Below are 16911 nucleotides of genomic sequence, written 5' to 3'. Positions count from 1 at the left end.
TCGCCGTACCCTAATTCTTGCGCGAAATCAGGTGCAACTCGGGTTCAGTGTCGCAAGGCGATGGAATGCCCTGTACCAACCCATATTGGCGCAGTACGCGCTCCGGTAGATGTACTTCGACAATGTCGAAGCATATGAGTGGCACAGAAGCCCTCCACGCACCTGACTGAATCCCTGAATGCTCAGGCACAGCTGCGTAGGCTTTGACAAGGTACAGGTCCCACCAAAACTATAATATATGTTATGAAAATGTAAATGATGTGTTAATTAAATTGCAGTAACGTTAATGAGTACTGAAATATGTACCTGGTTTGGTCACAACAGATCTAACTGATCTCGGAAGAATCCTAGACCGGTCCCTGTGTGCTTGCGTGTTCGGCATGCAAAATTCCACAGTGAACCATACGCAACATCTGGTGGGGGTTGTTGCGGAGGAGCAGCATCACCACAGCCAAGGCTTCTATAGGGTTGGCCGATAAGAATATGCTCCCACGCCAACAGCTAAAAGATTGCAAATGTAGTTAGTATGTAATTCACCAAATATGGATTAGAATTAAATGTTATTATTATTATTTGTAACATGACTAGTGGTCCTGCAATCTCCTTGACGTTCTTATGGGCAGCACCGCATTGCCTCTTATACTAGTATCCTAGGGCTGCGGAGCCCCAGCTATACTCGGCGATGCGCTCCCAGGGGTCGTCAAGTAAAGTCAAGTATAGGAGCTATATTTGGTTGCTTATTTTATCAGCAAACAAGACAGCTCCTATCAAATATAGGAGGTACGCCTTGGCGTACCTCACAATAGTGCCCTCATCAACACCTTCGGGGAGATACGAGAAGGTCTGAACCAACCATGTGCACCGCAAACCGCTCCCCCTAATGACTTCCGCTAGAGGGCACTCTCCCAATATGCGGTGAACCATGTCACACCAGCTTGATAGTTGGCGTCCGGCAGTAGACGCAGCACGTCCCTCGATGGGAAGCCGTGTTAGGCTATATCATGCAGTGTGATGGTAGCCTCACCTAGAGGAAGATGAAAGGTGTGCGTCTCCTGACGCCATCTCTCCACCGGTGCTGCGATAATAGCATTGTCAACTCTACCGTATACAACGAGGTGAAAGTCATACAACCTCATGAGCTCAAGGTAAGGGATGATCCTCTTATCGGTCACCCACGGAACGAAATTTGGATGCCTAGTGCCTTAAGTGTCTGCATCGGATACCTATTAATATAGACATTTAAATAAGTCGTATGTTATCATTAGTAAAATGCAAATCATTACTATCGGACACCTAACCTGGGCATCCCAAAGAGGAGTGCTCCCGTGCTCCTGCTGCATAGTTAACACACTAGGGTCATGGAAACCTGGAGCTGCTGAATCCATCTCCTTTACTACTGTGTTCGCAGTATCTTTAGTTAATATTACTATTATGTAATTATGTATCATACATTTGTATTGTAAGTTTAACATTATATTTGGCATCTATATGTTATAGAGTATCATACTAGTATAATATAAATAGTATATTACTTTGAGTTACAGGTTCTAGTGTTGTGACCTTCACTCCGACAACGACGACAACTATTGTAACGATCCGGTTTAAGTGACCCAGAAATCCATATGAAAATACAAATTCCGGTTCACTCTTTGGACTCCAGAGAAGACTTTTCTCTATGACCGTCAACGTTCCGTCAATAAAGAAATATAGATAAAACAGAAAGCAATACTAGCGTGAATGATAATAAGTCAGCGGAAGCTCTAACGTACTACTCGAGAGCCTATAGGACTCTAGACAACTAATTAAAATAAGCGGAAGCGAAAAGAAAACTACACTATCTCCTGTTACATAAGTACAGAGTTTCTTTCTACTCATAATACAATACAAAAAGATAATAGTATAGTCTTGATGATTACGGGTTCTAAGTCGAGACCTCACTCCAGACCCCACCTGCAATCAACCTACTAGTCGTCGTATGACAACACACAGTAAGTTCCAAAGAAACAAACCAATACACGTCAGAGACTTCATACCAATATCAATCAGGTTGAATACAAGCAAAATGTTCATCCTAGCATGCATAGGCTCTAATACATTTATTATTAATTAATCCCAACTTGTAACGTTGCCCGTCCTGTTCGGGTCGTTCAAGTATAAACCATTCATTATTAGATAATTCCAACTTGTAACGTTGTCCGTCCTATTCGGGTCGTTCAAGTATAAATCCAAATATTTTTGGAGGAATACACTTGGGAGAGCTAATCCCAAAGCAACCACCGACCTAAGACGTTGCCCGTCCTGTTCGGGTCGTCAAAGGTTCCAAATTTCACATTTAATCCACTCCATACGATCACGTATTAGGACGTGTTTACACATTTAATCCACTCCATACGCTAAAATATCACTAAGACTTGATAATTTTTAATTGTTTACATCCAATTCCCAAAGGTTCCAAATTTTACATTCTGACCAGAAACTTTAAGGGCCATTTCGGACAGATTAGAAAATTCAAATGAAAAATCCGACTTCGCCATTGCGTTCAAAACGCGTCAATTACCTAAGGTACCAAATTTCATAATTTCTAACATCCATTTACTATTTTTAATTATTTTAAGCGTTTAACGAGTTTTTAACGCAACGGTACATAAAACAACGGAAAACGACTAACGTTTCCGGGTCGGCACCCTTAACGAGGCAGAACAGCTGCTTGCCCGAATACATATACATATACTTTTTTTAAAAAATTCATTATTATTATTATTTTATATATACATCATCAACCCTTTTTCTTTTAAATCTCATGACCAAAATAATTCTAGCAAGGTCACATTCACAAAATCCTTCAAGAGACTTGAAATTTCATAAATTATGATAACTAAATTAAATACTTAATTCTCTTAACAAATTAAATTTTGTAGAGAATTACAAAACCAAATCACCCTTTTAAATCAAGACACATATATATAAATATAACACAATCCTTCAAACAAATCAAATTTTGCTAAAGGATTATCAAACCCTTGGATGACTACATTACTTGACCCATGCCATCTAAATTTCTACTAACAAATTGAAATTTAGTTAGAGAAATTTAAACCATAAAAGAAATTTTATTCAAATATCACATAAACTCAATTCTTATAACAAATTTAAACTTTGTTAAAGAATATAAATCAAGAAACATAACTTAATCCTTTTAACAAAATTAAGGTTTATTAAAGGATTGTTAAAGAAAATTACATAAAAAATATATACTCAATCCTCCTCAAAGTTATAGGATATCATCATACATAAAATATAATTCATCTTAGAAAAGCTTGTATATAAAATCTATAACTAGCAATTTCAATTAAACTTACCCTTTGATCAAAAGATTGGATTGAATACAAAGATTGGATTGAACACAAAGATTTTTTTTTTTTTTTGTTTGTGAATGCCGAAAACAAGAAGCACAAGGAAGATTTTTTTTCTGATTTTTTTGTGTTTACTTGAGGTTTTGAAATGTGAGGAATACAAATGATGTTTAGGATTAATAGGGAAATTAAGGATCAACCTAATTAATCCTAATTACACCATCATGAGAGGAGTTACAAGACTCCTCCCATACTCTCAAAACCGGCTGCCCCCTTCACCTCCCTTCCATTATAATTTTATTTTATTTTTTTTAAAATTAATTAAGTAATTATTACACTTTTGTTAAAACAGCAAAGAACGTCACGCGACGGCATCGTACGCGATAAAATTCGTTACCGTTAAAATTAAACTTACTTTATTTCTTATAATTAACTATGTATAATAATATAATTCAATATTACTTATTTATTTTATTTTATTATACTTTATTTTATTATATTTTATTTATTTTTTTACACCCGATAATTTACGGGGTGTTACAACTATTTCGTTTCTTTTTTCCCTCATCCATTTCGTTAACAATTCTCTTAGACTTACGCCTTCCTTTACCACGAATTTGATCGGGATCATGTCTAAGTTCAAAACCCGTGTATTGAGGTCATAACCTCTTATCGATTATTGGCATAAAGTAATGTTTGTATGTACTTGGATAACTTTGAAGCCTTCAATGCAAGGTTTAAAGGCCCAAAAGACACGTTGGAAGGTCCTAATATTAGGTCGCACATATACACCCGTGTCATTGTCTTCCTTATTAAACCACTCAAGTACTAAGCCCGGGTTGGAATGTTGCGAAGCTTCTAAAAAGCGTGGAAGGAGTGAGTAAAAACCTTCTCAAGTTCCATATATGGACAACAAGACTTGTTGCTTAGCACACCACGCTCGCTTATAATTCACTTCTACAACAAAATGATCTTTAACCATCTGTCGTACGACATATATCTTAATGGATGGGTCTTTAGCAACACAATTTCTAATGACATTGTTAATAACAGAAGATGTCAAGTGAATGTGTCCAGCCGAAACAGTGTCACTACCCAAAACACAAGACCCATGCTTACCCTTATACGTAATAATACACCATGAAGATAAATATGAATCGAGCGTAGCCCTAAGTCTCCACGAACAGCCCCGCTTACACTTCAAGGTAAGAACAGCTTGGTTTGAGGTCTCTGTTCTATACTCCACATTTCTACGAATATGATACACTCTGATAGCTTTCCAACAACACTTCCTTACTATCAAACATCATATCCTTTTCCAACTCCCCTTCTTCAGTGTAAGTGGTATCACAAGCCCAAGTCCTCCAGGAGTTGTCCACCTCATACTCGTCTAAAGGTGGACATAGGGCATAAGGTGTAGGAGGAATGATTGTAGGAATGTTGCCTAGGGTCATGTCATTTGCTAGCGCATCCTTATCGACATCTACATCATCCTCAAAAGGATCGTCAATGAGCTCATTACTCTCATTTCCATCATCCCAAGGTCCCATTTCATCACTTTCTCCTAAGTTAACCATTGAATTAATTGGAACTTGATTCGTAGGGGTTGAGAAAAAGTACATGATGCGGAAGGAACAAAAGGATTTACAGTTTTCTGAGTTGATATAGGCATAGGGGTAGGAGTAAGATTAGAAGCAACTACATTCCCTAAGGGTACTTCTTCTACGTATAACTCCAAAGAGGGAATTTGGGTGGACTTTGAATGCTCCCACATAGCACCTATAGCCTCATCATCCTCAACAGGAAAGGCTAGCAATTCTTCATCCATGTCATATTTAAAGCTTATATTTACGGTACTTCTAGTAGGGTCCAATCCAATCTTAGAACATATAAAACGTTTAAACTGATTGAAATCCATGTTTGAGTTGCATGCAAACAACCTACGTCTCCCCCAACATAATGAACTTTGCCACTACTTTCTCGAATACAACCATTCCAAAAACATATTATAGTGACGCGAAATGATGCCATTTCTACATGAATACAAACAAAATCAACATCATCTTCAACTTCATGCCTATGCAAGTACATTATATTCATTTGATTATAATCTTTTTGGTCTAGAAATTAATAAAGTCCATAATGTAACTAAGTTCATACACATATAATGCACATAAAATTCAAATAATAAATCAATTAATAAGTTTATAAATGATATTTCTAATACCAACATCAACATTTCTAATAATATATAATGTACATCAAATTCAACTAATTCAATATGCTCATCAACAACAATACTTTAAAAAACAACATAAAGCTATGAAAACAATTAAACATTACCTTGAATACTTATGGATGATTAAGAAGAGTGTTGATTTAAGAACTAGTAACCTACATTTAAGAGAATAACCAAACTTCATCAAAACCCTAAAATACAATACATATACTCAAAAAAACGCATAAAAGTTTACCTTTGTGCAAGGTAGAGTATCCCAGACTAATTTTAAAGTGCCAAATTGAAAGAGGATTGCAAGAATTGATGGATTGAAGCTAGTCTAATATTGGTTTTGTAAGGAGAAAGTTGAGTAGTATAAGATAGGGTTTTGAGAATTAAGGAAAATGAGAACGAAGGGAGCTGCTGTGCGTATTTATGGAGCTAGCTGTTTGCAGTTACTAACTGCGAACAGGTCAAAAAAACTCAAACAGCTGTTCGCATACAGCTATTTTGTTTTTTTGACTAACTGCGAACAGCCCCAAACCACAAGTTTAGGAATTTGACGCTTACTTTTGAAAATAAGTTGAAACTTATCTTATTTCGTTCATTTTGTTGTTATTATGTCTTAATCATTTCAAATTTTCGTCTTTTGAGAACTTGATTCAAAGAGAACAATGTCATATTAGTGATGATCATTCAATCATGGCAGGTGAGCCTAAATTGGAACTAAAAATTTAAACTTTGGGTGATATTTCAATTATAAAAATCCCAATTTTAAGATATCATTAGTCTAAAAAGTTCAATTTTGAATTTTTTTTTTAAATCTTAACTTTAAAATTAAAGAAAAAAATACCTAAACTATAAAAGGATTATATATTTATTTTGCCTCTTTTAGTAATCATCAATACATTATGTGTTCTAAAATAAAATATCCCTAAGAAAAAACACAAAGTTAAAACTTTTAATTGGAGTAGAGTTTTTAAATGGATTTTTCTTATTTCTTAGATAGGAAATTCTTTAAAATAGAATGGATTATTAAGTTGCTATCACAAACCCTTTTGTTAGTTGCAACTTGCAGATCAGTGGCACATATCAAATTGAGTTACTTCAAGCTCTCTTCCTCTATAATTTGGTTGAAATTAGAGAACCCCTTTTTACAATGAGCGGCCAAAACCTTGACACTAGAGACCATAGATTGGTGATATGCATAGGTGATATCCATGGATTTTACTCAAAGCTCCAAAACTTATGGTCAAATCTGCAATCCCAAACAAACCCATCTGAATTTAACAATGCTATTATCATTTTTCTGGGAGATTATTGTGATAGAGGTCCAGATACCAAAAGGGTAATTGATTTCTTGATTTCTCTCCCTTCAAAATACCCAAATCAAAAGCATGTTTTCCTTGCTGGGAACCATGATTTTGCCTTTGCAGCATTCGTCGGAGTTCTTCCTCCCCCTTCGGATGGGTCTGAATTCAAAGATGGATGGAAAGAGTATGCGCAGAGTGAGGAAAGAGAAGGGTGGTATAATGGTGATGGGTATCAAAATATGCATTTACAAGGTAGAAGATGGGCCGGTTCAATCAAGGTTAAGTTTAATACTTCTAAAGGAACTGATTATCAGGGTTCTATTTATGATGCTGCTCCTACTTTTGAGTCTTATGAAGTTTCTCATGGGTCTAGTGGTATGATTATGAACTTAATCCTAGTCTAATTCTATTTAATTACTCAGTCCTATTTTGCTTTCTTATGCTTAGAGCTCCTTTGGTAGACATAGGAATTTTATTTTCATGGAAATTTTTATCAAGTTAATTTCTTTGCAAATTTCTAATGATGGGCGTTTTTGTTTGGTTGATCATAGGAAATTATAATTGACACATGAATTTTGATTCATCTACCCTCTTTATTGATAATTAAATAGAAATTAACTAAACAACTACTTAAAAAAAAAAAAAAAGCAATTCCTAAGAAATGAACTTGCAACCAAACACCCTCCTAATTTGTTGGAATTTGTGTTGATGATTTTTGTACTCCTATAATTATGCGTGTATAAATTCAAATAGTGTGGTTATTGAGGTGAATATATTTGAATATTAGTTATTCTTCTATTAATTGTGTGTGTGTGTGTTTGGAGGTGGGGTCAGATGTTAGCAAGAACAATACTTTGGCCTCAACTCTAGTTGGAGTTTCTAGATAATGGATACTATTTATCTTTGATGATTTCATCATGTATTTAAGCCTAAGTGCCTAATTTGGATCTGCTGGTGTTGTTAAGATCTAATCATGTTTTGGGACCCTGAATTTAGTAAGATTGTACCTACTTTGCAGAAATGTGATGATTCTAGGGGGTGTTTGGCAAATAGTTTTTTTTATTGATTTTTTGCCTCTTGGCTTTTTAATGGGTCAAATAGGCAAAAGAAGGGTTTTGTAGACAGCTTTTAAGCCATAACCAAGTAGCTTTTTTCGTTGGCTTTTGACTAACGACTTATTTTTTCTTTGCTAAATAGGCAACAATTAGCAAATAATTTTACCAAACATCTCCATAGCAGCTGACTTAAACAACTAGCTTAAACAGTTGTTCATCAGCCAATTCTTTGAGCTGGTCTAGATAGTCAACAACCATTTGCCAAGCCCTAAACCTAAGTGCCTATTTCGATCTTTTGATTTCACATGTGTACCCAACTACCTATCATTTAGGGGAAGGGGAGTATGTACTTAGCTTTAATAGCTTATGAAACATTATTAGCTAGAAGTTCCATTACTTCAATTGAATTTGTAGAATTTATTTTACCTACAATTTCAAACCTCTGAACATAGTTCCCTTTTTGTTCTGAAAAATTAGTTTTCCACACAAAATTAAAGTAAGTTTTGTAAAGCTGCTTCTATGAGCGGGATACACTGGTTATGATGATGATGTTGTTGTATAATTGCTTTATTGCTTTGCTACTCGGGTAGCTAATGAACGCACATATGGTTGCAGAACTTAAAATACAGATATTCGTTAATTGTGCAAAGTATGAAAAGCATCTAAATGTGTTTAACAAGTTCTGTGCAGGATTAGCTTTTATAGTTTGAGATTCTTTTTCACTCTAATATCAAATATTCAATAAACTGCAGCCTTTTTTGAGTTTTTTTGAAGTTTAAGTTTCAAATCCTATGCGTTGATTGCTCATTGCTGTGAGTTAACTGCATATTTTGATTAATCATTCTTTAGATTTGATGAAAGCAGTTCCAGATGATCACAAGAAGTTTCTTGCCGATTTGGTTTGGGTCCACGAAGAGGTTCAGCCTAAATATTTCTCATCCCACTATTTTCATTTCGAATGGTGTAGTTAAGTTTTGTGCGATTGCACACTGTTACAGTACTGTTCTTGATTCAGTAAGAAATTTCAACACTTACGATATGTCTTTTCTAGGACAATGTTTATGTAGCGACAGAAGAGGGGCTAAAGAAGTGTAGGCTAATAGCGGTGCATGGTGGACTTCAACAGGAAAAACCTGTCGACGAACAATTGAAGCTTCTCAAATCTAGGGGCACTGCAATACCGAAGGTTGAACATCTAAGTGGAAGAAAAACAATATGGGATATGCCAAAGGTATTCCGGCCAGGACCACATGAACTTTTATTTTCTCCTACCCCCCAACCAGCCACCCCCTTTCTTTTTCTTCTTTCCAGATCTTAGTTGTGTGGGTATTTTGATGTTGATTGGTCTTGGTCATCAGCCCAGTGTCCCGTACAAAGTCAGGGTTCGGGGGGAGAGGTAGCGGATAGATCATACTCGTACCCCCTCAAGGGAGAGAGCAAGAGAAATGCTCGTGATTATATTTTGATGCTGATTGATCCGGCAAATAATAGTTGATTTGATGAAATTCTGAAAGCTGTGTCTATTTTTTTTACAGGAGCTAAAACAAAGTCCAACGGTCGTGGTAAGTGGTCACCACGGTAAGCTTCATATTGATGGGTTGAGGCTGATAATTGACGAAGGTGGTGGTTATAAGCATAAGCCAGTGGCTGCTATCATCCTGCCGTCCATGAAAATTGTCCGTGACACTGATTCTGTATGAGCATGATTCCTTGGTTTGATCTGAGAAGCACGTAATGGACCGCTGATCACTGAGATAAGTCACTCTAATTTGGTGTTTTAGTAAACCATACAGCATACTGAAGCTAGTTTTTGTATAGTTTCCTTCTTCTCGACAAGCTTCAGTTTTTGATGCCTGAATTCGAATAGGCCTGTTTTAGATACCTATGTTTTTGATCTGATAGCTAATTCGTAGCGCTATTGATGGCTTGTCCTGAAGAGAATCAGGTGTGTTTTAGAACACACAACTTTGTTATTTTATTTAGATTATCTTAATATATAATTAGTGCGATCATAAAACCAATTATTTAGAAAGAAACTCACTAAAATTGTATAAAGCTGCATCGTCCTGCTAATTCTTCACCAATGAGAGTGCTCTAACATGTTTAATACTTTTTCCACATTCCTACGCGCACAAGTGAGTAGAATAGCTTACTACGACATCATGTCAACAAATTGGATTCGTTTTCATTCCCTTTCCTGTCAGTCTTTCCTCCTCTAAATATATCTCTAATATACATTTACGTCGTATTTTATTTGGATTCGACACGCAAAAAATTGACTTGTATGTGTTCTCCCTAACTATTTTTACTTGTCTTTAAAAAAAACTATTTTTACTTGTCTTGAGCATGTCAAGGAGCCATTTTTTATAAAAAACTATTTTTTGTTCGATTGTCAATATTAAATTGAAACTATTAATGTAAAGCTTGGGTATTTTTGATTGGAAAATCTTTTGGTAAGTTTAATAGTTATGCTTTATTTATTTCAATTATCTTTTTCTTTTAGAAATTCATTCTAATATATTATTATTTGAAGATTTGATATTAAATATTAATGTAAAATTATAAACAAATTAAATCACGGAATCTTAGCAGCGATCCATCCCATTGTAAAAACCATCAAAATCAATAAGCATTCTAAAATGCTAAACAGCAGCAATGTCTCCCACTTAATCCTTGTAGTGATCTTATGCAACAACCCACAAAATGTCGAATTTCCTTATTGACACAGAACAATTGACGTTAATGTTGGGCAGATTCCACAATATAATGGAATATTCTTTGAAGAAGTAGTAGACACGAATTATATCAATAGGTACTTCAACATTGGTATCACTATCACCTGGTTCGTTGGTATGGACCACTGGTATATTTACTACTTTCTTTGTTCTACTATATTTGCTATATTTGACTTTTTACGCAATTTAATGTATTATTTTGCTTACACATCTAAAAGTTATTAAAAAAATAATAATATTATGAAAGTATAGGATTAGACGATTCAAATTTAATTATATTTTTTCTTACACATCAGCAGCAATATAAAAAGTAAGCTTAAACGATAAATAATGTCAATAATCGTTACGTAGCGACTAGTGAGTATTTCAGAATGGAGGAAGTACGTGTCATTCTTTTTCCATGATGTCTAGAAATTAAAAGTCTAATATTAAACAACTATTTTCATGAGAGATTGTTTCTAGGTGAGGTGACTACAAAATAAAGAGTCTATATGCTTATTAACAGAGGCGAAGCCAGGATTTCGAGTTAGGAGGGCCAAATTGTCGATATACTAGCAAATTATTTATTATATAAAACTAGTTAAACTATGAAAATTTTAAAATCATTTAGACTGAAATGAACTTGAATCATAACAAAAATTATATTTAACAAATAGAGTTGAAGCTTCCTATAATTACCCATTTCAAAAAAAAAACTAAGTGTTTTTTACTTCATATATTTGTTTCTAAGTCTCAAATAAACCTATTAAAATTAAGATAGCAAAAATATAAGCACTCATACTAAAAAAAGGATGAATGTGAAATTATGAATGATAAATAGTAATGACATTATAGTAATAATTAAATTTATTAGTCTATTAAAAAATAATAGTTCAAATTTGGGTTTGATCCATTAACCTTAGATTACAAATATATTATCTCAATCATTGATCTACAGTAATTTTTGTTATAATTATACACTCTTTAAATTATATAATATATTAGTAAGGGGGACCAAAACCAAATTTTCAAAGGACCAAAACTAAAAGTAAATTGACATTGGTATTAGTTGAGTTATTTACCTCATTTAGAATATGCGTCTCAATCAAAAATAGTTTGTGTCATACAATAAAATTATAAATATTAAAAGATTTAGTAGTTAAAATTTTACCAAGTGCATGCCTGGACCATCTCAGATTGTTAAGCTATAAAGTGATTTGACATAAATTTTAAGGAACACTTTAAATATAAGGAATACAAGAAAAAAATACCATCGAACAACTAAATAACTTGTTTAAGTGTCTTATATTTCAAAGTTTAACTAAATTAAAAATTTAAACTGATAGTTAAAGTCACATAATATATTGTATATATTTTAATATGTCCCTTCAAATTAGATTTTTTTGAGCTAGAACACATGTTTTCCTTGTACTATGCGCTATATATTCTACTTAAAATGAAGATTAGATGAGATTCAAACTCATGAAAACTCATGATCTTTGTTACTATAATTTTTTTATTTGTAGATAGGCTAGAGAATTTCTATCAACAATAGGAGATTTGTCGCACTAACTTTTAATATCATGTTAATAAATTATTAAGACTAAAAATTTAAAGCTCATGTTAAATACCGATAAAATATCTATATTATTGTATCTCAAAAATGCACCTAATTCATCTCTTTTACCTCAAACTTTCATTTTACTAGATCTCCAATAACTTACTCAATTAGCATTGGTAATGCCACTAAAATGCTCAATAGAATACTTTTTCCACATTTTGACGTATACAAGTGAGTTGGAATAGCTTTAAAATGAGCATTAAGTGTTTTAATCGGTTGGTGCACGAAAATCAGGAAAGACAAGTAAATAGAAAACAAGGTGAAACGGAAAAGATACCTTTTTAGGAAAGGACATACGACACCGATGGTGTACAAGTGTGATAATTGACACATGACACTCCAGCCTGAGCCGGCCTTTTCCCATCCCATCTCTTTCACTTACTCGTGATAATTGACTCCTTTGAGGGTCCCACTTAAATTATTGCATTTTCCAATGGGATCTTTACTTACTTTTTAAAATTTTTAAATTAATTAATAATATTTTATTCGTTTCTTTTTGTTTGTCCACTTTAAATTTTTTTATTTTATAAGGGAGAAATTTAAATTTTATTTTTTGAAGTATATATTCATAACAAAATATATTCATTTGAGATCTTGTTGGATTTGTCTTGATGCAAAGAATTTTAATAGAATATATAATTTTTATAATTTTTTATTATGGGTACTATAAAATATCGAGTCTCAAAATTTACCTTGAAATACGTAAAAAAGTAAAGTGGACAAACAAAAAGAAACAGAAGAAATAACTCATACACTTATTTCTAGATAATTTTACATTGAAATTATTTTATTAGACTAATCTAAATTTAATAGACTGTATAAAACATAAAATAAGTACCAAAATAAGTTTTAACACCATTAATATAGCCAACATACATAACTAATAACTACTCTTACCCCAAAAAACTAACAACTTCTCGTACATGAACAAATACTTAAGAAAATCAAATGAAATGAACAATGTCATAAAACAAATTTTCAATGTATTTTTTTTCTTAAATTTGCAATAATTTTTTGATCTTACTCTTAATTTGCAATGTGTCTTGGATATAATTTCTAGTAACATTTTTCCTCCCTAATCATACCCTATAATAAAAAAAAATAAAAAAATATTTCACAAAATAACTTATTGAACAATTTTAACTTATTTCGATTGAAACAAATTGTTGCGTGGTCAAAACATCTACTCCCTCCGTTCCTTTTTGTTTGTTCACTTTACTTTTTCACGTACTTTAACGCAAATTTTGAGCTTTGATATCTCATAATACGCATAATAAAAATTGTAAAAATGATATATTAAAATTCTTTGTAATCAAAACGAATTTAACAAGATCTCACATGAATATATTAAGTCTTGAATATATACTTTATAAATTAAATTTAAATGTTTGTCTTATGATGTAAAAAAACTTAAACTGAACAAATAAAAAAGAATGAAAAAAGTAATCTTAAAATTTTGTAAATCGGATATTACTATTCGTCAAACATGCCGAAAATTTAAAAAAACTCAAAAATTAGAGATCCAAAAAATCAAAAGAATGAACGATGGAGAATAAAGTGGGACCTGACTACTCAATCTCTAATGCACACGGTTCAATACAAATACAACGATTAAAAAAATCCCAAATAAAATCCTTGAATGTCTATGAATCTATGATCTTCTCTCCTTGGCAGTTTTCGATTCTCTCACCGTTCTCTCCCTCACACCTAAGCTCCTCCACTGTCATCTCTCTATTCATCCCCCCATTTTCTCTCTCCTCGAGATTTTTCTGAAAGCGAAACCCTAACAACGAAAAAGCTTGAAGGAACAACAATAAGAAGATATTAATGGCGTATACGATATCTGGTATTCGCTTTCCTTCTGCTCCTTCTGTATATGTTTCCAGCTTTAATGGCGACAATCGGAGAAATTCTCCTTTTTCTCTTTTCATCAAGAATAAGCCGTCTGCTCTTTTTTCTCGTAATATTCTTTTTCTTTGTTTCTTCAGCTTACCGTTTTCGCTGATTGCTTGATTAGTTGAATATTTTTAAATGTGCTCCCCTGCAACTCACTGCACGCATTTTAAGTTAGATACTGTATACGATGAAATGGAAATTTTATCAAAATAAATTAAATCAGGAGTAATGATTTAGCCTTTTTTATTAGTGAAAGTTTTTTTTAGCTAAATATGTTTAATTACATCCTCATTCTCTAACTGTGTGCCAGGAAAGTGATTTGCAAGAAAGTTAATAGTATATGTGATTGCTGGAAATGAATTTGTGTTTTTAGGTATTTTTTTCGTTTGGTATTGTTAATGCTTTTATTCATACATTGTTAATTTTTATATGATTTATCTTTATCAGTTTTGGATTGTGTGGGGTGTTACCTGCTATATGGTGAAATTGAGATTTTCTTGTGGTTTAACTTTGATGTTGATTATGAATGTATGAGTGTGCTGAAACTTTGCTGGATTCTTAAATGAGATTTTTTTGTCTGGTATTGAAAATGGATGAAGGTAGGAGCAAATCATGAGTGAGTAATCAAGAAGTATTGTTTTAATTTTAGGCGTTTGGTGGTTGATATGGAGAAACAAGAAATTGGGATTGTCATACTATATTAACTATGGGATTTGAAGACGTAACAAGTTTTTTGGAGAAAAACTGAATTACTCTGCATATTTGACAGTGTACTGGTTGGTTGAATTCACAGGAACAATTGGCTTACATGTTTGGCGGAATTAGAAATAGATGTATGAAGTTGGGAATAGGTTTTCTTCAGGTGCATTAGATTGGTTACACAAATTATTACCATGACGTAGACAAGGCAGTTGGAAGTAGTTTTCCATGTCTGATTTGTTTCGTGATGAGAAGATGGGTTGATTGGTGTTGGGAGTTTGGATTTGAGTTGCTGATTGGATGCTTTAGAATGGGACAATTGGATAGCTAGTCCACGTTTGATTTGTCCATGACAAGAAACTAGATGTTTGATAAAGGAAAATTTGGTTGCTTTATGGATTTGAGTTGCTTACACAGGTGATCACATTCTATAAGGCGTTAAAAGCACTTTCTCTAGGTGTAAATGTGACTTTGTTGCACCGTTTGTCCAACATGCTTACAAATGTTTTCTATGTTGCTCCGAAGACATAGGAATGAGAGATACACTGTCATGAATGCATGCAGTACCTATTTTCTGTGGGTACTTTTCCACATTGGTTTCTTTTGGTTTATGTAGCTGATCTCATATTGTTAAAGTTAAGGCTTTGACATTGGTGTTGTTGCCAAGATCATGCCAGAACTCAATCTTGTCTGCCAGTATGTCAGCACCCTTGTTTATACCTTTTTTTTTGCTGATTTTGGGTAAAAATTAATCAATAATGGCTAGTTTTTTGGTATTTCTGTTGTTCTTCCTAGTTTATTTAATTTGATGACCCTTTTTTGTATATTTAAATTATATTTGAGGTGCTTTTTGAGGGTCTCTAATCGAGTCTTTTCACATCTTTGGCTCATAATCTTTCATCTTATGGATTTTTTCTAGGCAAGCTGTTTGCTCACAAGTCCTCATATGATTCTGATTCTCCATCAGCAACAGTGACGGAATCACAAAAAGTGCTTATTCCTGGTGGTGAAATTGAAGATTCTCTGTCGGATGAAGGCTTGAGTTCTGATTCAAAACTGACTAACGATGAGGTGCTAAATTGGTTTGATTGTCATATGTTGTGTTTGCTTAATATATACACTGGGCAAGGGGGAGAGATGACTAGAATCATCAATTGCTACTAATATGGTTGATGTTGGTGAACTTGTATATGTAGTTATAATCAATGGAGGGAAAACAAGATTCGTTCCGTTTTATACTGTAAAATAGTTGGTAAAAAGTTTCCTTTAGTTGTTTGAATTTATAGGCAGTTATATAGCTTTTCTGCCTCAATGCGAAGCTTTTTATGTCTAATTGCTTGCTATCTAGTAGGCTACACAAAATTGGCCAAAAAGCACCCTCTTGAGCAGCCTTGCTTTGCGCCTTGTGTGCCTCAAGCTTAGGTCTGACTGAAAACGCCTTGGCTAGGTGAGGCAAAGCCCACTACAAAAGGCGTATGCCTTGGTGTGCCTCGATGCATTTTGCATCATGTTGTGTTGGGTAATTAAGTTAAGCTTGTTTATTTGAAAAAGAAATAAAGCTGGAAAACAAAATTTTATTTGAATATGGAGTTCGAGAAATTGTTGCTTCCATAACAAAAGAGAGCTGTAAAGCAAGTGAAGAAGAAGATAAATTTGGGTATTCTTCGCATTCTCATTATAATAGTTAAGCGCTAAACTATTATTTACCGCAATGATAATGAATGTTTTCAAGCTTGTTGCTAAAATCTAAATATAAATGTCATGTTGTCTATAGTGTTATATATGTTTTAAAATTGGATTTTAAGCTTTTTAATCGAAGTGTGCCTCGCCTACAAAAAGCCCGCACCTTCACCCTGCCCTTAGCGCGTAGGGTCTAAGGATCTTTTCCGCCTCGTTCCACACACGCTTTTTAAAACTAAGCTTGAGCATTCCATGTAGTTGCTTTCCAACACCTCTATTTTATTTGCATAGAGTGACTTACTTTCTAGAAAGCTATTTTCCTTTCTCTAGTAAAATAGAGTTTATCGTGGTTCAAGTACATC

The 16911-nt window shown here is 33.7% G+C and overlaps 2 protein-coding genes across 2 annotated transcripts in view; both read left to right on the top strand.

The window, feature by feature from the left end:
- The first annotated feature begins 6591 nt into the window (after positions 1-6591).
- LOC130812949 (tyrosine-protein phosphatase RLPH2-like) lies at positions 6592-15929 on the top strand. The gene is made up of 5 exons (XM_057678606.1): positions 6592-7259; positions 8789-8856; positions 8991-9170; positions 9475-10802; positions 15789-15929. The coding sequence occupies exons 1-4, from the start codon at positions 6731-6733 to the stop codon at positions 9637-9639; spliced, it is 942 nt and encodes a 313-aa protein (XP_057534589.1). The 5' UTR covers positions 6592-6730; the 3' UTR covers positions 9640-10802; positions 15789-15929.
- Positions 13491-16911, top strand: part of LOC130812947 (1,4-alpha-glucan-branching enzyme 2-2, chloroplastic/amyloplastic-like) — a 28166-nt gene continuing 24745 nt past the window's right edge. Inside the window, exons 1-2 of the mRNA XM_057678604.1 lie at positions 13491-14234; positions 15789-15940. Of these exons, the coding sequence (XP_057534587.1) occupies positions 14102-14234; positions 15789-15940 (285 nt within the window). The 5' untranslated portion in view covers positions 13491-14101. The remainder of the gene's footprint in view (positions 14235-15788; positions 15941-16911) is intronic.

The sequence above is a fragment of the Amaranthus tricolor genome, chromosome 5, assembly GCF_026212465.1.
Source record: "Amaranthus tricolor cultivar Red isolate AtriRed21 chromosome 5, ASM2621246v1, whole genome shotgun sequence".
NCBI classification, from domain to species: domain Eukaryota; kingdom Viridiplantae; phylum Streptophyta; class Magnoliopsida; order Caryophyllales; family Amaranthaceae; genus Amaranthus; species Amaranthus tricolor.
Note: the sequence above shows the minus strand (reverse complement) of the source record. Positions and strands in the feature narration are given on the sequence as shown.